The following is a 21,366-nucleotide window of genomic DNA, read 5'->3' on the forward strand; positions in this document are numbered from 1 at the left end:
AGTCAAAATAGTTTCAATAACTTCAAATACTCTGCTTGTTATGAATCTACAGAGCAGCAATGAAATAATTATCAGTTAATGATTAAATGTCAGATAGCTATAACCAAGGGTGTCTTGCTATTACACTGAAAAAGTGTGTATTAAGGTTTTGTTGGGGTGCGGAAAATGATTCCCCAAAATATAGTGCTTTGGCATGCCGAGTACTTTGAAAATCGAAAGGTTTTAGAAATAAGCCTTAGACCCAAGCTCTCTTTCTGACTTTTCTTACCTCCTTGTTTCTCTGATCCTCTTTCTAGAAGCACCTGGAGGGACTGGACCGACTCTCTGGAATTTTCTTATCTAACAAAGCTTCTTTCCAAAAACAAGAAAAAAAGGCAATAGTCGTAAGAACTCCCTTCTTTAGGAATCTCATCAAATGACCAGGAAAGAAGAGACGAGACAAAGCTGTCACTACACCCAGACTACTCATCTATTCTCTTGAAGGCAGTACTGACAACCTTTGTGCAAGGTGACATTTCACCCATCTTCCCAACACCTCCCCCAGAGCTCAGAGGAACTTTCGTCATTTACTCCTACACACCTCATCCCCCACTTACCTATGAAGAGAGGGTATATGGGCATCTGGACCCTGCTGGGTTATGAGGTCATTACTCTTCTGCAATTCCCCGTGGTATGCACGTTAAAATAAACGCATGCCTTTTCTCCTGTTGCTCTGCCTTTTTCAGCTCATTTTCAGCCAAACCTTCAGAGGGTGAAAGGGGAAGCTTTTCTCCTTTGTCCTTACGTTTTGCATTGTCTTGTACCTTGACATTTTTCTACTCTTGTCAAGTTAAACTGTAAAGCAAAATATAGGTCATTAGCTGGCTAATTATTTTTGACTTAAAAAGTAGCTAGCATTTGGTTTTGGGTACCACAGTATGTCCAGTAAAGTCTTTTCAGAAGCAATGATCTATAAACATTTGTTATCATTCGCCATTATTAAACACATTTTTGGTTGAGTAAAGTGACTCACACTTGTAGTCCTACCTATTCAGGAGGCTGAGGCAGGAGGATCACTTAAGTCCAGGAAAGAGCTCAAGTCCAGCCTGGGTGCTCTCTAAAAATATTAAAATTAAAAAAAATTCTGAACATGCGACCCCAATATCATGTATATTTATTTGTAAATGCTATACTGTCACTAATACATGCACATAAAACAAGTGGAAAACAATGTAACATTTTAATTTACCGACTGAAAATTAGTTATATTTTCATTAATATTTTTTAAAAGAGCAAAATTGCTGAATAGGCTTTATTTTTGAGAATCTTGGTTGAAAACTTTGTGGTATAACAGTTTGAGGTCTCCTTCCAAGTCAAGTTTATTTTAAGATGTGGTTTTAATGGCTGTCATCACTTAAAATATCTCAAAAGATAAGCAAGCCTACTTGAAAAAATTACATGGTCTCAGGGTTTACTAAATCCAACTGCTCATTTCAACTGTATGCACAAATCATGCACAGGTTTTAACTGAAATGTAATTAGTTAAATTTCCATCTTCTTTGAAGTCCATCAGTCTTTTTTTAACAAACCAATTAAACAGTATCAAGGAATAACTCAGAGATTTTTAGTTAGTTGTTTTATATGCAATTTGTTTACTTGTACAAGAAGAAAGGTCAATAGACTGTTGTCATGGAACAAAATTAAAAACAGGATGTATAACAGATAGGAGGCAGAAAAGCCTGCTGGCAGCCTGGGAATCGTGAATCTTGCAGGCATATTTTTGGGGTAAACAAATCAGTTGGCAGCTGATAAAGAGATCAGTCTGGATGTTCTGGGTAGGACAACTAGTATCAAAGAAAACAATTAAGTGTGGACAGATTTTTCGAACCCCTGACGGTGTGGCTGAGGAGCACATGAGGCTTGCTGCCTCTGGACGGGCTCTGCTGGCTCTCTTCCCTTCGCACGCCTTAAGTAAGCCAGAACTACGCCACTGTCCTCCTTAGAATTCCTCAATATATTTAAAACTCAACCTCTCCATTTGGAAGATTTCTAAAAGAGGTTAGGAATTTCAGTTTCTAAGTTAAGTGTGCAGATATGAGTTTTTATAAGCAATATACATCATTTTTAGAGACAAAAATCACATAATGTTGGAAAGATTTCTAAACATCTACTTTCAAAAATGCTCTCCATAAGATTCTTTTGAAAACCAAATACTGGCCGGGTGTGGTGGCTCATGCCTGTAATCCCAGCACTTTGGGAGGCCGAGGTGGGTGGACCACCTGAGGTCAGGAGTTTGAGAGCAGCCTGGCCAACATGGTGAAACCCCGTCTCTACTAAAAATATAAAAACTTAGCTGGGCATGGTGGCGGGCACCTGTAATCCCAGCTACTTGGGAGGCTGATGGCAGGAGAATTGCTTGAACCCGGGAGGCAGAGGTTGCAGTGAGCGGAGATGGCGCCACTGCACTCTGGCCTGGGCAACAAGGGCAAAACTCTGTCAAAAAAAACAAAACAAAAACAAATACTTTCCCACTCATTGTTTTTTTGTTTGTTTGTTTGTTTTGAGACGGAGTCTCGCTCTGTTGCCCAGGCTGGAGTGCAGTGGCGCGATCTCTGCTCACTGCAAACTCCGCCTCCCAGGTTCACGCCATTCTCCTGCCTCAGCCTCCCAAGTAGCTGGGACTACAGGTGCCTGCCACCATGCCTAGCTAATTTTTTGTATTTTTTAGTAGAGATGCGGTTTCACCGTGTTAGCCAGGATGGTCTCAATCTCCTGACCTTGTGATCCGCCCGCCTCGGCCTCCCAAAGTGCTGGGATTACAAGCGTGAGCCACCCGCCTGGCCTACTCATTGTTAAAACATCACCTTTGTTTTGAAGAAACAGATTCAGTCTGTTTGTTTTTGTGAAACTTTCGCTTGGGTATCATCCTAATGACAGCTACATGTCATCACAGATAAGATGAGAAAATGTAGAACACTCTTTATAAAAGAAAATATAGTAACTCATTTTCAAGCTTGACAATTCTTTTGAATGCTTTACTACTGATGATCTGTGATCTCTGTGGGATACAAGATTTTCAAGGTCACTCCTTGCTGTGATCTGGATATATGTATGTCCCCACCAAACTCATGTTGAAATTTGATCTCAGTGTGGTAGTTCTCTCAGGAATTGGTTAGTTCTGCAAGAGTGGGTTGTTACAAAGTCAGAACACCCACCTGGTTTTGCCTCTCTTCACACATGTCCACTTACCCACTGATCTTCTCTGCCATATTATGACACAGCCTGAAACCTCTCACCAGAAGCCACAGCCATGTGCTTCAACTTCCCAGCCTGCAGAACCATGAACTAAATCAACCTTTTCTAAAAATAAATTACCCAATCTTAGGTATTCTGTTATCATGACACAAAACAGACTAAGACACCCCTCATCACAAAACTCGGAAAAGATTCTGCAAAAGGCTTTGCTTTTTCACCAAATTTGGCCTTGTGAATGGCATCCAATAGCCTATCCAAGCCACCATATATGCCTGTGGTAGACTGCATAATGGTCATGGATAACCAACATCCCTCCTTAGGGTCCAGTCTCCCCTGCCACACGTATGCTTGGCTTGGCCATGTGATTTATTTGGCCAAAAAAAAAAAAAACAAAAACAAAAAAACAAAAATGAATGGCAGTGATGTTTGCCACTTCTGACCAAAAGCTTTTGGAGCTAGTCTGCAATGCACCAATCTCTTTTTGTCTCTGCTACTGCAACTGGCAATGTTCCAGATTGAGGCTGCTTCATCAGATGGGACATACTTATGCTAAATATTTGGGACATTCTCATCCTAAAAATTTTTTCACTGTTTATCTGAAATTCAAATTTAACTTTGCATCCTGTTCTTTCTCTGGCTAACCCAGCTGTAAGCCACTGACCTGGCTAACCCAGCTGTAAGCCACTGACCTGGTTAACCCAGCTGTAAGCCACTGACCTGGCTAACCCAGCTATAAGCCACTGACCTGGCTAACCCAGCTGTAAGTCACTGACCTGGTTAACCCAGCTGTAAGCCACTGACCTGGCTAACCCAGCTATAAGCCACTGACCTGGCTAACCCAGCTGTAAGCCACTGACACTTGGGGATCATTGGGTTTGTCAGTATAACCCAATCTTATGTGACCAGCTCACCATGGCCCAAGGAAGGGCACCTGTGTCAATCCATAAATTACATATTAGTAAAGCTTAATTTTGCCTTTACTTGTCAGATTAAAAAAAAAAAAAAACAGTCTTCCTGCACCCCAGGGGATTGTCTTTGGAGACCACTATCCAAAGGTATAATCTACAGGGCAAGGTTGTCAGAAACTTAACAATTGCAGTAAAAATGTACACTAATCAGCACTACCCCAGAGATACTAGATTCTTGAGGTGGCTGGAGGATCTGTTTGCTTAACGAGTTCCTCAGGTGATTATGAGACAACTTCAAATCCACTGGCCTATGTCTACTATTTGACTTTTTAGAAAGCTAAGGTAGGAGACCTGGGTACTAGTCCTAACTTTGCAACTACCTTTGTATGATGTTCAACAAGTCGATCCTATTCTCCTTTCTGGACTGCATTGCTCTCATCTAAAGAGGCAAGAGATTGGCTCAGATGACCTCAAATCTCTTTCAGCTCTAAAAGTCTAGGATCAGGAGCCAGAAATTCAAAACTTTCTAAGATCCAGAAAGTAAACAAATGAGGCTGGTGACGGGTAAGACATTAGGTTGTGGAAGCGCCCATGGCAAACTGAAAAGCATATTCCCCAAATGGTCCCTGAGTTGAGAGGTTTTCAAGTTTGGCATGCTCTGCCCGTGAGGCTAGATAAGAACCGTGAGCATCCTGGCCACTTGTTCTTCTGGCAGGAGCCCCAACCACATTTGCCTAACTTAAAATTGTCTTGCTATAACGTTTTGGAAACTATACAAATAACTACCTGAATTTACAAATGACTGGGATTTTTCTCAGAAATCATTGCCTGCTGGGAGGATTTTTGCTAACTGAGAAAGTCTATCTACAAACTGTTTTAGAATGGAACAAACTGTATGTCAATACGACCTTTAATAATTAATGACATTGACATTGCAGTATTTCAGAGCTACTTCATTAAACATTTTTAGCTTTGATTTTGCAGATTAAAAAAAAATATTTTGGAGCCAACAATATTGTTTTTATGTCTCAAACATTTTGATGAGCATTTTAAAAGCCTGTCAGCCCCAGTCATTTTCCCTCCGTTGCCTAAGGGCTGAAACAGTTCTGTCGGCTTGTGCTGTGCCTGGTGTCAGTGATCAGACGGGACTCCAGCCTTTGAGGAGCTCACAGTCGGGAAGGGAGGCAGATACAAACAGGTAATTTTTCTATAATGTGACAAGTGCAGGATAAAGCAATACAAGCGACTGGAACAAAGGAAGGAACCCTGAGGGGTAAGGAGGTGGAGGTGTCAGGAGAGAAGCCAGGTGAGGAAGGAAAAGGTATTTTAGGCAGAGGAAAGCACCAGCAAACGTGGAGCTATGGAACAAGTAGCTGGAGCAGCAAACAAGCACACTGCTCATTCATTCAACAGACACTCTTAGTAGCTAGAGCATCAGGCACTGAAGAGGCAGGTAAACACGTGAGAGCCATGGGTAGTTGCAAGAGCCAGGATAACTACACAGACAAGGCAGAGCAGGCCACGGTTGACGGGGTACATCCCAAGTGGGGCCCTGGGGCAGGAGGACAGGGATGGAGGAAACAGGCAGACACTGGTACAATATAAAAATGAAAATCAATTAGTGTCTGAAAACTTGAAATTCTAAGAGTAATGACTTATCCTCCATGTTTTCCCACAAAATATTCCAACCTCCTATATTAAAAAGTGACAATAACTTTTTAAAAAACACTACACCATGTAAAAGTGGGTTTCTCACCTATTTTAAAAAATTTTCCTGACCACTATGAGCTCCAGCAGCATGTAAAAGTGTTTGACTAGGGAAAAAGAAAAAATTAATAAGCTCTTAGAGCAAGAGGCATATATAAATTTTATGTAACCCAGATGTGCCCAATTGCTCCAGCCCCCAGCAATCTTGCTCCTTTACGAACTAAATTACAGTACTGTAATCCTGGTCCTGTGTGTGGCTGCTGGAGACCCAGCCCTGACTCAGGTTTTCCTCCACAGTCAGTCCCAAGGGTCCCTGGTCACTCTTAGAGCTCCCATTATCCTCTGTGTGCTGCCAACCTCTTTTTCTGTGCTGAGTTCCTGGTTCTGTTTCATACTTTGTCTTTTCACGGGCTATTTCAGCACGTTTTCCCACTAAGTATCATCAACACGTGTCTAGGCACTCACTTCTCAAGAAGCATGCAAAATATTTGAATCCTGAGAAAAGAATCACTGCTATTTCTTTCTTACAAAGATAGAATTACACAATAAAACAACAGAATTTAAAGATTACCACAAGCTGAATTATGTGTGTAAAAGCTTAACAAAATTACATATTATAATAATCACAAATAAAAATAGGAAAAGAAAATATTAAAGAATAAATTTAAATCACTTCATTTCACGACTCAGATCTGTTTTTGTGGACACAGACACAGAAATGGAGACTTTTTAAAATTAAGATCATATTGCACATTGGCTTTTTTTTTTTTTGAGACGGAGTCTTGCTGTGTCGCCCAGGCTGGAGTGCAGTGGTGCAATCTCAGCTCACTGCAAGCTCCGCCTCCTGGGTTCAAGCCTCCCTGCCTCAGCCTCCCTAGTAGCTGGGATTACAGGCGCCCACCACCACACCTGGCTAATTTTTGTATTTTTAGTAGAGATGGGTTTTCACCCTGTTGGTCAGGCGGTCTCGATCTGACCTCGGGTGATCTGCCCACCTCGGCCTCCCAAAGTGCAGGGATTACAGCCGTGAGTCACCGCGCCTGGCTTGTTACATTTAATTCATAAAATTGTTTTGTTACATTTGAAAGCAATTTGTGAGTTGAATGCTTGCTCATCAGGAGCATTCCTGAAAACGGACAGGACAGTGAGTTATCACAGCCAAATGTGAATTACAAATTGAGATAGCCAAACTGCAGGAACCAAGTTAATTTTTAAAAACACTTTCTGCATCCTACGGCACAACAAAACACTTTTACTACAAAACATGTATGATGGATGTGGCTGCGTTTGACAGTTTGAGATGACATTGAAGAGTGGGAAAGTAAGAGAGCCTGGACCTTCAAAGCTTGCAAACGGCCCGGGCTATTTCTCCACCTCCTGGCTACTCCAAGGAACCTCCTGGGAACCTGTGAGAAACGCCAAGTCTCAGGCCCACCCAGAGCGCCCGAATGAAAACATACGCGTTATGAGGCCCCAGGTGCAGCGTCTCAGGGATCCTGCACAGCCTGGGACGCCCCGCAAGCAGCGGGCATGCCGGGCCCCCAGGAGCCTCCGAAAGCCACCCATTCCCTAAACCGGGAGCCTCGTCCGCGCGTCCCAGCGTCCTCCCCGGAAGCCCCGCCGCTCCCACACCCAGGATGGAGCCACACGGGCACTAAGAGGCGGGCAGGCTCGCTTTTCCAGTCCGGGCCCTCGGGGTGCCCGTGTGAAAAGAGGTGACACTGAAGCCTGGGGAAGAAGTGCGAAGCCCTCACTAATTCACGTAACCGGAGCCAACGGTAGCGCAGAGGGCTGCACGTCCCCTCCCACGCGCAGACTACCTGCAAGCGCGCACCACCCCCAGAACTGTTTGCCAACAAAGACGTGCAGGGGGCGGAGCCTGAGCGTCAGATCCCGCGAGCGGCGTGCAGGGGGCGGAACCTAGGAGTCAGATACCGCGAGAAGCAGTCTCCCGAAGAGGTTCGGACAAGCGCAGGCGCACTACAATCCCGCCCTGGCCGCGAAGGTGGGACCCGCAGCGGGAGGCGGGGCCGGGCCTATGGGACAAAGATCGCGAGATTTAATGTGGAGTCACAGCTACTTCTTCCTGGCAGAGACCGGAAGTGCGGTCCGCGGAGCGTGTCTGGCGCTTGCCCTGTTTTGGGCCCGGGTGGCTGTTGCCGCTGCTCCGCTCCCCCTTCGTCTCGCCTGACCTGGATCGAAGTGATGGGGGATCCCAAGGAGGCCGGAGCAGAGGGTCCGCCGGCGGGGGCCGCCGCTCGAGGAGGGCTCAGCCTCCTGTCCCAGGGAGAATCCGAGGAACCTTCTGCACAGGTGAGTCCTCCGCGGAGTGGCACCTGCCAGGGATGCGGGAGCCGAGGATCCGCTCCACCGGGGAGGGATGCCACGGTTCCCGGCAGATTCTGGAGGCTTCTCCATGTTTCCCTGACACCCCCAAAACAGGGAGTGGAAGTCCGTGTTCCTTTCGGCAGGTATTCGTATTAAAAGCAGTCCTGGTAGCCGACAGGTGAGTTAGATACGATCTCTGCTCTCAAGGAGGGTTCTTGTAAATATGTGGTTCCAAAACGTGGCACAGTCGTGCAAAGCAGGAGGGAAGAAACGGTGCCAGGCAGTGACTCGCCGAGAATGAGACCGAACTAATTCACAAAAGGTGTAAAATGTTTGCCAGGCAGAAAAGGGACTGCGTGAAAGGTTAGAATATTGAACCCCGACACTGAACCTGCTTTGGGAGTGTGCAGGTGCAGGTTGTGAGGAACGAACCCCCCATGCCTTGCTATGAAGTTAGAGACTCAAGACTATTTGAACCATGCATACATGCATGAACCGATGCATCAATTACTAAATATTTGCATTAAAACAAAAAAAGGCCCAAATATTCTACCACACTACTTTATGAATGATGTGTTATTAAAATTAAAATACATCTTTGGCCCGGCGCGGTGGCTCACGCCTGTAATCTCAGCACTTTGGAAGGCCGAGGTGGGTGGATCACCTGAGGTCGGGGAGTTCGAGACCAGCCTGGCCAACATGGCAAAACCCCGTCTCTACTAAAAATACAAAAATTAGCCGGGCGTGGTAGTGCAAGCTTGTAATTCCAGCTACTAGGGACGCTGAGGCAGGAGAATGGCTTAAACCCAGGTTGCCCAGGTTGCAGTGAGCCATGATTGCTCCTCTGCACTCCAGCCTGGGCAACAAAGCGAGACTACTTCTCAAAAATTAAAAAAAAAAAAGAATTAAAATACATCTTCGATACTGAAAATAGACTTTATTGAAGTTTGCATTTAGTTAACATGTTACCATTGAGTCTCCTTGGTTTCTGCTTCTCCACATTATATGAATAAATTTTAAAAGGTAGAGTAGGTGGTCCATTTTCTAGCTGATAACCATGACCATCATACTCCTTGACTCATCTTTTTTCTTTGAAGTTGGTGTAAAAGAACTAAATAAATGTTAGCGTTTATGCTCAAATTTATTAAGTGCTGTTAGTAACATGTGGCATCCGTTCCTTGTGAAGCCTGGTGTGACAGGTCCTTGTTTTCTTTTTTATGAAGGTGAGATTTTTCGTTCCTAGTAATTTTCATTAAAGTTTCACCCAATGTGTTAATTAGGGATCAGCTTTATTTCTTGGAGGCAATGAAGTGAAGAGCCGAGCTGTGGTGAAATACTCTTCTGCCCCTCCTCGAACAGCATTTGCACGCCTTGAAGAGAAAACAGACTTGAAACTCCCACCTGCCAACTGGTTACGAGAGAGTGCCAAACTAGGGCCGGCAGGAACTACCATTCTTGGCAACAGCAAGAAAAGCAAGCCATTTTCAAGGTAAATATTAATCAGTGGCATTTTTACCTGCCCCTCCACCCTCACTTAAAACTCTTATTTGCTTTTAAATTCAGTTTGTAATGCCCATTAACTTGTCGAGATTTCTCTTTAGAGAAAGATCACATTTGATTTTCAAAGGCTTTTTATTCTGATAATAGATGATGTTACAATATGAAGATGTACATACAATATCAATTGCATATGCTTCTTTCAAGTCTGCATCACGTTATTAGCAAAGATGAGTTTTGACCGCCAAAGTTCAATCAGCCCTTTTATTTTAGCCAATTTGCATACCTTTTGAATATATGAATATAAAGAATCAGCTTGGTGCATGAGGAGGAAAACCTTGAACATTACTTCATCTTTCCTGTGGAGTTTTTCATTAAATGGTGGCAGGTTGATCTGGAAAAGCCAGATTTAAAAACCCAGCATGTTGGGTGACCTACACCTTAACTTTGGCACCAGAAATTCTGCTGATGGTATTTAAAGTTGAGAGAGTAGCCTGAGGTCCTATAGAGAAAAATGTACTAATGTCCATATTGTAGGCCATTTAATGTGTGGGGTTCTCTTTTCTTCTTCCCCCTTCTCAGCCACTCAATCTAAAATATTTCCATGTAACTTGTAGCAAGGGGCACAAATACACTAATACTTTATGAGCTGGTAGTTTGGAAATTATCCTAAAGCCTCAGAAAATAAAAGTTATATTTGCAAAAATACGTTTGTGTGTAGCATCATTTATAGGAGCAAAAAGTTGGGAATATCCCAGATATCATTTTTTAAAAGAATGGCTTAATTATGATTTGTCAACATAATTAAATGTTGCGAGGAAATTTGAATAATTATATTAACTCTATACAAATGCCGTGCCAAGTATTTTATATGCTTATTTAATTCTCACAACAACTCTCTGAGATAGGCACTGTTAATTATTTTGCACCTGAGAAAACGGAAGCTGAGAAGGGTGAAATAATTTGACTCAAGCATACAGTAAATCACAAAGCATGCTTTGCCATTAGGCAGTCCTTGGTAAGTGTCCTGACTCTGCCTTTTAGTAAATGGAACATGGCGATGTTGGGTACCTTTCAGGCTTATAGACTATAGATGTGCCTCAGGTGGTACGTGGCATCAATTGGCTGCTCAATTAACAGTTTTTTTCCATTTCCTTTTGTGGCTGAATTGGTGTCAGGTGCATTTTTTTTCATGTATATTTTTTAAAAGAGGTATTGTATATCACTAGAAACACAATCTCAGAAAGTAAAATCCTAGTACATGTTTCTGTTTTTCTTATCTCTCCACCTAAAAAGAATAAAGTTTTGAACTATTTTCCCTTGGAGACTTTGGGTTTTGTGATTACAAAAATAAAATAATTGTTTTTATTTGAAATATTTCCTACTGGATGCTTCTAATGATTATTACCATGTCTTATCAAATCTAAGATGCCATTGACTCTCAGACACAGCATGATTTTAGTGCCACTAAGAAGAAAAAACTTGCCAGCTGTGATGCTGATACGCATCCTGGTTTCAGAGTTGTTAAAATGTGGAAAATGTGTATCCTAGAAGCAATGAAGTATTGTTATTAAATTCTACTTGCATGATTATGAGCATGACCTTATAACCGGTGTCCTTTTATCTCTTTGGTAGCTTTGGCATGGCATACGACTTTATTGATTCAGTGGGAAATGATGTGGATGTTGTCTCTGACTCTGAAGTAAGTGTAATTTTGGGGGTGTTTTGTGATAGGTGTTTTATACCATGCTGTGTTTTGCATGATATAAATTTGCAAGTCTTGAGAAATTAGTGATGAAATAAGACAAAACTTATCTGATTATTGAATATCTTTTTTGTTATTAAAGTATCATTGTTTACCACATTTTTATTTAAAGAGGAAGGAATAATCCCCAAACACTGGCAGTGGTAATAATACTGATGGTTATATTTTAATGATAGTAATTGAAACTGATTATAGTGTTTGGGATTATTCTGTATATGTTACCAATTGAGTTACAAATGATATTTCTAGTAAAATCTATTGATCGTTATTGGCTTTGATCTGATATGCTAGAAGCCTGGGTCAGCATAACAGTGTGACGTATCCACCCTTAACTTTAAGAAATCCTATCATGTAAAAATAAATGTTTGGGCAGGGCACAGTGGCTCAAGCCTGTAATCCCAGCACTTTGGGAGGCCGAGACGGGCGGATCACGAGGTCAGGAGATCGAGACCATCCTGGCTAACACGGTGAAACCCCGTCTCTACTAAAAAATACAAAATAACTAGTCGGGCGAGGTGGCAGGGCGCCTGTAGTCCCAGCTACTCGGGAGGCTGAGGCAGGAGAATGGCGTAAACCCGGGAGGCGGAGCTTGCCGTGAGCCCAGATCGCGCCACTGCACTCCAGCCTGTGCGACAGAGCGAGACTCCATCTTAAAAAGAAAAATTTAAAAATAAATGTTCGACTGTCACTGACATAGTGTGACTCATAAAGTCTACGTGATTCTGGTTTGAACGCTCCATCCTCTGTGTGTTTGCGTGTAGCTCTTGGTTTAAAGTTCTGTTTGTATAACCTTAAGGAAATAAGATTTATTATGCTTTAAAATGAATGAAGCTAAAATTTAAAAGATTGCAAATCACACTAAAACAGTCTTTCTCAACTATTTTTTTCTCTTAATTTTTTAAGAACATAAAAAAACTCCTGAAAATTCCCTACAGCAAGTCGCACGTGAGCATGGCAGTACACCGCATAGGAAGGACTCTCTTACTAGATGAGCTAGATATTCAAGAACTCTTTATGAGATCATCTCAGGTAATGCTTTTGTGAAAAAATCCAGCAAAACATTAACAGCTTAAGAGCACTAGAAATATGATTTTGTTTCAGAGAATGGCCAAAGTGGAAATGTAGTTGAGTACTTCAACAATCGAGAAACTGAAAGTTTTGCTGAAGATAGAAAAGCTTGAATGAAGAAAAAAGAAGAGAATGAGAATGGTGAAGAAAATTATTTTATTGATTCCAATAGCCGGATTCTTTCTTAAAAGAAAACAGATGAAGCCAATGAAGAAAGTTGTGAAAAATCTGTGAAATTTAAGGGACTAGTTTAATATTTTTAAAAATCCTTTAATGTCTCCCTTAAGCAGATTCTCATGAAACATGGCTACTGGAAAATGTGAAAAATATTAGAAGCTGTTCCTCTGAATAAATACAGTCATGTACCCATAATAACGTTTCAGTCAGCGATGGACTGCATATACCGGTGGTCCCATAAGATTATAATATACTGTATTTTTACTGTATTTGCAATGTTTAGATACACAAATACTTACCACTGTGTTACCATTGCCTGTGATATTCAGTACAGTCATATGTACAGATTTGTAGCCTGGGAACAATAGGCTATACCATATGACCTAGGCACGGAGTAGGCTATATCCCCATTGTTAAATGACACATGGCTGTAGTTATTAGAATTAATTGATGCTCTTTAGCTTAGATTCTCAAATTGTATGTTGGTAAGGACTGTTTTTCCCACATGTTGAGAATGGATACTTTTGAAAAACATAACATTGTTGCAGTTTCTCAAGGATTACCCTCCATATCTGTACTTTTCTTGGGCTGGCAAGAAATAGTTCATAGTCAATCTTTAAAGAATATTCCTACAGTGCTTTGATAAAGAAAATTAAGCTATGGTGATTTAAATGACATTTAAAATAAGTATTTTTTTCCTTTGAAAAGACCACAGTTTAGTTCATCATGTGAGTATGAGCCTAGGCACTGGGATGTGACAGTGAACAAATCACAGGCCTTGCTCCTTAGCAGTTCATTGTTTGGGGTTATACACACACAGATCATTTCAATATAGTGTGCAAAGTGAGACCTTCTCCAGCTGCTAAAGAACATGTTATAGAGAAGACTTACCTCTCCCAGACTGTTAGGAGAGGGGGAAGATGGGTTTCCTTTAGGAAACAAAAAACAAAAGAAATGTGGTCTGCGTTGACCCAGAAAGATAAGATTTTAATGAATTTGTGTTTATGAAACCATATTCAAAAAATAAAAGGAGACTTTTCTGTAAGATAGTACTAAGGAACATTGTTTCAACTATGTGTGTTGTATTAATAATATGTATCTCATGTTATCCAGACTGGTGACTGGACATGGTTGAAAGAGTTTTATCAAAGACTAATTGACCAGAAGTGGCAGAGGAAGAAAAAGAGCAAGGAGCACTGGTATCAAAAGGCAATTCTTTCCAAGTTCTTATATTACAGGTACTCGGCTACTTATTTCTCTAAAGAGAAAAAGGGAATTCTGATCTAAAATTTAGTTTGAAGCTTATACAAATAATAATTTAAGTTTGGCCCCTATGATACTGTTAACATTTATTTCATATTTCTTTTTTACGAGATGTATGCTTAATTACAGATTGTAGTTTTTATAAACGGGTAGACTGTTGCATAAAGTTAACTTTAGTAACAGTGATCCTTTTTTATTTCTGGTTTGGCCAGTATCAATGGTGATGGAGCCGCTCAGCCTGTCTCATCTACCGCAGAACAGCAGGAATCGTCCGGTTCAGATCAGACAAATGATTCGGAAGGGGCTTCATGGCCCGCTCCCTTCGAAATGCCTTCTTCAGTTTCTGAAGATCCCAGTGCTTCCAGTCAGGTTAGTACTTAAATGCTAATTCTAGAAACTCCCTTAGAAAGACAAAGCCTTTTTTAACATCTTGTTAAAAAAAAAAGAACAGGAATAAGAAATATTCTGTCAGCTTATATAATGAGGGAAAAAAGACTTCTATCAGTTTATGGAGTGGGAGAAATACTTTTTAGTTTTTCACAATAGAATTTACAAGAGCTGTTATAAGTGGGTAGATCAGACTTTTTTATTAAATCAAAATATTTTATAATAGTTTACTGATATATTTATTAATACTGATTATCTCCCTAAAGTGGTGAGTGTTATATAGAGATATAGTATATTTTTAACTTTAGATATGTAGGAAATACCTATAAAATACAGAGATTCAGAGGCCTGTTTGTAATTTAAGTTCTAACCTTTTTCATAACTTTTAGTCAGATTGTTAGGCCTAAAATATCCCTTTAAGATTTTCCCGATAAAATTCCTGAAACTTAGTCCATATTCATGTTATAAAACTTTTAGAAAAGAGAATGGACTGGATTGTCCTTTTTATCTCTTACATCCTTGTTTCTTCTTATTGCTTATTTATTTTTGTGCTTATTGTATCTATCAAAGAATAAAATAAGGCTATAGATGTAATTGTGGCATGTCTATTTTCAGGAAAATAGATAGATAAATGGATAATAAGATCTGTAACTTGATAAATTACGTCTTCCCTCTTGCTGTGTGTTCCCACATATTGAGCACTATTCAACCAGATCGTTTCAATCTTCACAAATTACAGGGAGCAAATACATTTACCTCGATTTTAGTTTCAGTAGGTTTAAAATAGAGAAAGCATCCCATGAAACTCCATAATGAATTCGAATTTTTTCAAAAGTGAGAAAAATGTAAGGAAAAGGAAGGAAGTAATTAATATGCAAGTCACATAGTGGTAACAACCAAGAAGTAGGGATATTCTAGGATTCAGAAGGGAGAAAAGACTACATAATACAAATACTACCCTCCTTATTACCCATCTCACCCATCTCCCAGTGTTATTCTGTCTTTACCTTGTTTAGGAATTACTTTGGAAACTTTTGGAGACTTGGGAATCTGTAGACTTATGTGTGGAGGAAGCAAACTGGCGTTTATTGAATAGCTCTTATGCCATGTACTTTGATACGTATGTTTGTACAAGTTTTTTTTTTTTCTTCTTGGAGCTGCATATTGTACAAATAAGTAAACTAAAGCTCATCAAAAGATGTTTCACATGGTCATACAGCTGGCGAAACTCTCAGGCTAGGGCATAAATGATCTTTCTGCCTGCAGAGGCCTGTTTCCTCCAGCAGTACCCCACTCTGTCTGTGTACTCCACACACGGTTAGCAAGGCCCTACTAGCAGTCAGATCATCGTAGCAGTGGTGTATCCCTAGGCAGAGCTAGCCTGCCATAAGAGTCTCTTACAGAGTACTTTTCTTATATTATACTGCCTAAATTTCAGCTTTAGAGGTTTGTTTATATTTGCAAGGTATCGCTGCACAAATTCTTGTTCCAAAAACTAAAACTGCTGGTTTGAGATCTTTGTTGAGCAGTTACAGAGGTTAAATAGGTGACTGTGGGATGGCCTTAGAGCCAGACATTTATCGAGAACGTTGTAACCTAGGGCCCATACTCTGACTAAAGCAACTGCCTGGCAAACTATGTTTTACGAATCAGTTCATGAATTCTTAACTTGTCTGTGTAAACAAATAATAAAATAAAAAAGAGTTTAAAGTTATCTTAGGACTCCTGAGGGAGAAGACAAGGCACAGTAGAAGTGCTAGAGAGCCACCTGTGCTTGTAGTCACACACGCTTCCCAGGCAGGTGCCAAGCCTATTGGCACACACAGATAACAAGTAAGACAGATGTTTGTGGAATAAGCAGCACACACATGCCTGTCTTGGGCTCTGTCGAGGCACTGACATTAAAAGCTTAAAGTAGTATTTCTTAATGGCTGTACTACTTTCCTACTGGTTGGAAAATTGAGTGGTAGGCTGAGTTTACCCAGTGTCAAAGGGCCCACTTCCTAAGTGTATTCTAAAATGTATTCCAGACCGGGTGCAGTGGCTCACGCCTGTAATCCCAACACTTTGGGAGGCCAAGGTGGGCGGGTCACTTGAGGCCAGGAGTTTGAGACCAGCCTGGCCAACACGGCAAAACCCCATCTCTACTAAAAAAAAAAATTAGCTGGGCATGGTGGCATGTGCCTGTAATCCCAGCTACTCTGGAGGCTGAGGTAGGAGAATTGCTTGAACATGGGAGGCAGAGGTTGCAGTGAGCTGAGATCACGTCACTGCACTCCGGCCTGGGCAACTCTCTCTCTCAAAAAAAAACTGTATTCCAGAGAATATCTTAAGAACAAAAAGTGTTCTGAGATTAAATAAATTTGGGAAACATTGGTTTTTACAAAGGCAAAGTAGATTTTTCTATTGCAGGATTGCTTATTATATCTTTATTGTTTTAATAGCAATAAATATTGTTACTCCACGAAAGTGAATACTTGGTAAATGTCATCTTTCAAACCTGACTCTGGAAAATTTTCATTCAGTTTCAGGAGCTAGTGTTCTGTGAAACACACATTAGGAAATGCTAAGCTGGAGACTGTTAAGATAATGAGTATCTCAAACTGTGGCTGAGTAAGATTTCTTAGGAATTTCTTTTTTTTAAGAGACAGAGTCTCACTATGTTGCCCAGGCTGGATTCGAACTCCTGGGCTCAAGCAGTCCTCCCATGTTGACCTCCCAAGTAGCTTGGACTATAAGCACATGCCATCGTGCCTGGCCAGTTCCTTAGAATTTTTAAATTCAATACAGATAGAGTAGGCTGAAAGAGCAGTGGTAATCAGATGCTCAAAAAAGGAGAAAAATGAAAAACTTTGGACGTTTAGAATAATCTTTAATCTGTCTCACTTGAGTAAGATCTAAATGTGATTCGCTTCTTGTGGTAGCTGTGATCACCAGCCAGAGCAGGCCACCCAGTGAGGAGTGTTATTATCTGTATTGGCCTAATTCACAATAGTAGATTTGAAGTGTGTACTTTGAATATTTAGGTGATACTCTTCAACAGTGGGTCAATTTTAAGAAATGTTGACAGCAGAATCACTCCTTATCCTTGCACTTTTCACAGGGAAGTGAGCCTCTTGAACCCTCATACATAGTGGGGCATGTGGCCTCAGCACCCAAAGAACAAAACCTGACTACTTTATTCAATGACGGGGAGCACAGTCAGGTATGCTTTCCATGGTGTCCACGGTGACAGCCAATCCCCAGTCTACTTCGTCATTTCAAAACTAGTCTAAGTCGAAATTGATAGGGAAAAACTCCACTTGACCCTGAAATTGCTTTCTAAGCATCTTTGTGATCTTAGCTCTGGGGCCTGACTTTGTCTTCTTTGTCTCTTCCTTTTTCTAGTCTTTTTATGGATCATAGGGGGAAATTACAGATTGACTGTTTATTATAATCTTTCCTGTTTTAAATCACAGGGTCTTAAAAATGATTTCGTTCGGAATATTCTTTGGACATTTGAAGATATCCATATGTTGGTTGGCTCCAACATGCCCATATTTGGAGGAGGCAGATACCCAGCAGTCAGCTTACGTCTCAGGTAAACCAACATCGTACCCCTTCTCAAGCTTATGGTATTTAAATTCTTCCTTTAAAATCTGTTCCATCAGGCTGAGGTTGCAGTGAGCCAAGATCATGCTACTGCACTCCAGCCTAGGCGAAAGAGCAAGACTCTTGTCTCAGAAAAAGAAAGAATCAGTGTTCCATCTGTTTGGGCATCTTCCTCTTTCTCTAGGTTTTTTCACCTCCCTCCTTCCCTTGCCAGTTGAAATGGCCGCATTAAGGAAGGAGCTACTATCAACAAATGCTGAAAGGCAGGCCTATAGTCGAGTCTTCATTCTAGACCTCATTGAATAGAGCCAGAGGTTTGTTGGACTGAACTAGTCTTAGGTCTGAACCTACGACTTGTGAGAATATTCAAGACAGTTTATTTAATTAGTTAGAGAGTTTCCTACTAACTACTTGTGAGCATTTTGCTTAATGCTCCACATGTATTTGTTGACATTAGCCAGTGTGAATTCTAACTTAAGCATGGTCTTGTATGGTATTCAGTCTTTCTCAAGTTGTGTGAGGAGCAGGCAGTAGGCTGACAGTCCTTTCCTATCATATTGTCTTCTATTCTTACTGAAAACTTACCAGTGTCAGTTAGAAATACAAGCAAGCGGCCAGGCGCGGTGGCTCAAGCCTGTAATCCCAGCACTTTGGGAGGCCGAGATGGGCGGATCGCAAGGTCAGGAGATCGAGACCATCCTGGCTAACCTGGTGAAACCCCGTCTCTACTAAAAAAAAATACAAAACACTAGCCGGGCGAGGTGGCGGGCGCCTGTAGTCCCAGCTATTCGGGAGGCTGAGGCAGGAGAATGGCGTGAACCCAGGAGGCGGACCTTGCAGTGAGCTGAGATCCGGCCACTGCACTCCAGCCTGGGCGACAGAGCAAGACTCCATCTCAAAAAAAAAAAAAAAAAAAGAAATACAAGCAAGCTTTTGGAAAGTTGTTAAGTATAGCACAACCACTGAGCTGCATGTGCATATCTTGTCAGAAAAGAAAGCATAGATGGCGTTTTCTATCAAGAGAGGACAGCTTAAAATACTTAAATGATAAAATAACTTTCAGATGATTCATTAAGGAACATCTTAATTAAACCAAATAACGCTAGAACTGTATATTTTTAGGGATAACAACAAACCAATTAATGTGCTAACTGGAATTGACTATTGGTTGGACAACTTGATATGCAATGTACCAGAGCTTGTGATGTGTTTTCATGTAAACGGAATTGTACAGGTAAGATACAGTGTGATTTTTGTAACCTCTCAAACGCAAATTGGTACAGAGAGTTCCTCACCAAAGTCTTTATGGCCTTAAAGTACTAAGGTACATTTTTGGCAGGGAAGATAGCTGTGAATAAACTGAATTTGAGTGTACATTTAAGTTGGTGATAACAGAATTCTAGATGTTCTAGAAGTGTAATTTTACAGGTAATTTGGAGGAAGTTCATAAATGTATGAAAACCTGCATTTGTAGCCATAGAAGTCTAATTTTAATGCCAAGCACTCATTAATAATTAACTGAAAGTGTCTATACAATGGAGGCGTTTCTTCATTATGCAAATATCTACTCAGTACACGCAAAGTTTTAGGGAAGGATCTTGTAAAAATTGTGTATGGTAGATAGCTTATATAGCAAATTCTTATTCAGCATATTCTATTTAGAAGACATGTATCCCCATTATAAGTGTTGGGGGAAGCCAGGCATGTTGGCTCATGCATGTAATCCCAGGCTACTCAGGAGACTGAGGCAGGAGGATCACTTGAAGCTGAGAGTTTAAGACCAACCTGGGCAATGTAGTGAGACCCTAACTGTAGAAAAAAAACCCACACACTTAGCTGGGCATGGTGGTGCATGTCTGTAGTCCCAGCTACTTGGGGGCTTGAAGCAGGAGGATCACTGGAGCCCAGGAATTTGAGGCTGCAATGAGTTATGATCGTGCCACTGCACTCCAGTATGAGTGACAGAGCAAGACCCTGTCTCAAAAAAATAAAAAATTTAGAATTTAAACAATAAATAATGGTTGAAGGAAAACAAAGAATAAGTTTGGTTGTTACTCAGAAAGAGATAATCCAATGGGAAATAATATGCAGAGAAAACAGTCGGAGACAGATAAGAACGAGAAGTGTAATACACACACACAAGTCTAGATCATCAGAGGAGGGGCTGAGCACTGACACTGGAAGAAAGACTTGGTGGAAGAAGGGCCATCTTCACTGAGTCCTGATAATAGGTAGTATCCCAAAAAATAAAAGCTGGATTTCAAAAGTCTAGTGTAAATACATGAAAGGATTGATAATAAATCCAGCTGGGGAACACAGGATTTAGGTAGCACAATAGCTGCAAATAAGGTTGGAAAAGTCATGATCAAGTGATGGAGATCTTAAATGTTGAGCTAAGGAGTATGGACTTGGTTCAGTTGGTAATCTGGAATCAGTGAAGGCATCTAGGAGGGGAAATTTGTTGTGTTAGAATATTAATTTAGAGATAGCATATAGGATAGACAAGGAGGACTTAGAGACAAGAAAACCGGAGGCATTGTACCATTTTGCTAATAGTATAATGTACTTCCACTAGAGAGGAACTGTTAAGAATCAACAATGGTAAGAATAGATAGCATTTATTGAGTGCTTATTTGATCCCAGCACTTTGCTGAATGCTTTAAATGCTTTACCTTATTTGATCTTCTTAGCTACCTCACATGCTGTTATTCCTATTTGATGGAAAGAGAGACTGAGGATCAAGGAGCTCAAGTGAGTTGCCCAGGGTCACCTTAGTAGTGAGTGGCGGTGCCAGTCTTTGTGCCTCTCTCTGGCTGAGGACATGCTTTGAACCATTATATTCCAACCCAGTGATTCTTAACCTGGTTGTGCATCAGAATCACTTGTAGCCTCTTTAAAAATGTTCTTGCTTGGGCCCCCAGTGTTCTAGTATCAGTAGGATGTGCACCTCTTGTCTTTTCAGAAAGTCTGGTATATGATTCTGGTTTGCAGTTTTCATTGAAAACCACTGTTAGACCATCTCCCTAAATGGCAACATTTAGTGGGAGGCTGAGGTGGGAGTGGGGAGCAGGAGAAAAGAGACAGGCAGATAAAGCGTTAACAAGGCGGAGGGGAAGAGGAGTCAAAGGGGAATCCAGGGTTTAGGGGCTAGAATAATGGTGGTGTCATTTAGTGAGAGAAGGATGTTGAATTGGTTTAGACAGGGAAGGTAGTATGTTTTTGTCACATGTTCAGTTTGAGGAAAGTATAAAAATGTCTAGTGAGCATTTTGAAGTTGCAGCCATTAGAGAAATAAATTGAAGCATCATCTACCTAGATACTGTCAGATTTCGTCACCTGAGAATCTATTAAAATCAGGCATTGGAGCCTCTCCCCATAGGGGTAAAAATAGAAGGGCATTTAGAGAGAGAGAAGGAGAACAAGAATAGCGCAGATTAAAAT

The 21,366-nt window shown here is 41.0% G+C and overlaps 1 protein-coding gene and 1 long non-coding RNA gene across 8 annotated transcripts in view; one reads left to right on the forward strand and one right to left on the reverse strand.

Annotated features, from left to right (window-relative positions):
* Nucleotides 1–7,167: 7,167 nt before the first annotated feature.
* On the reverse strand, nt 7,168–7,744 carry LOC141407748 (uncharacterized). Its single transcript, XR_012418288.1, has 2 exons — nt 7,670–7,744; nt 7,168–7,255 (listed from the first exon to the last, which is right to left on the reverse strand). It is a non-coding gene; the product is annotated as an uncharacterized lncRNA (long non-coding RNA).
* Nucleotides 7,745–7,947: 203 nt separating this feature from the next.
* The window catches only part of EDRF1 (erythroid differentiation regulatory factor 1), a 45,902-nt gene continuing 32,483 nt past the window's right edge, over nt 7,948–21,366 (forward strand). For 2 of the 7 annotated variants that reach the window (XR_012418260.1, XM_005566703.4), the window contains exons 1-9: nt 7,948–8,162; nt 9,458–9,666; nt 11,310–11,376; nt 12,343–12,468; nt 13,798–13,922; nt 14,160–14,316; nt 17,438–17,539; nt 17,793–17,914; nt 19,048–19,159. Coding sequence is in view for 4 of the 7 variants with exons in the window: in XM_005566703.4 (XP_005566760.2) it covers nt 8,055–8,162; nt 9,458–9,666; nt 11,310–11,376; nt 12,343–12,468; nt 13,798–13,922; nt 14,160–14,316; nt 17,438–17,539; nt 17,793–17,914; nt 19,048–19,159 (1,128 nt within the window). In the remaining 3 variants the exon portion in view is untranslated. Of the gene's footprint in view, nt 8,163–9,457; nt 9,667–11,309; nt 11,377–12,342; nt 12,469–13,797; nt 13,923–14,159; nt 14,317–17,437; nt 17,540–17,792; nt 17,915–19,047; nt 19,160–20,615; nt 20,677–21,366 lie in introns of all 7 variants that reach the window. The other 5 variants (XR_012418262.1, XM_005566704.5, XM_074003055.1 and 2 more) reach the window with 4 other exon arrangements.

The sequence above is a fragment of the Macaca fascicularis genome, chromosome 9 (assembly GCF_037993035.2).
Source record: "Macaca fascicularis isolate 582-1 chromosome 9, T2T-MFA8v1.1".
In the NCBI taxonomy this organism is placed as follows: Eukaryota; Metazoa; Chordata; class Mammalia; order Primates; family Cercopithecidae; genus Macaca; species Macaca fascicularis.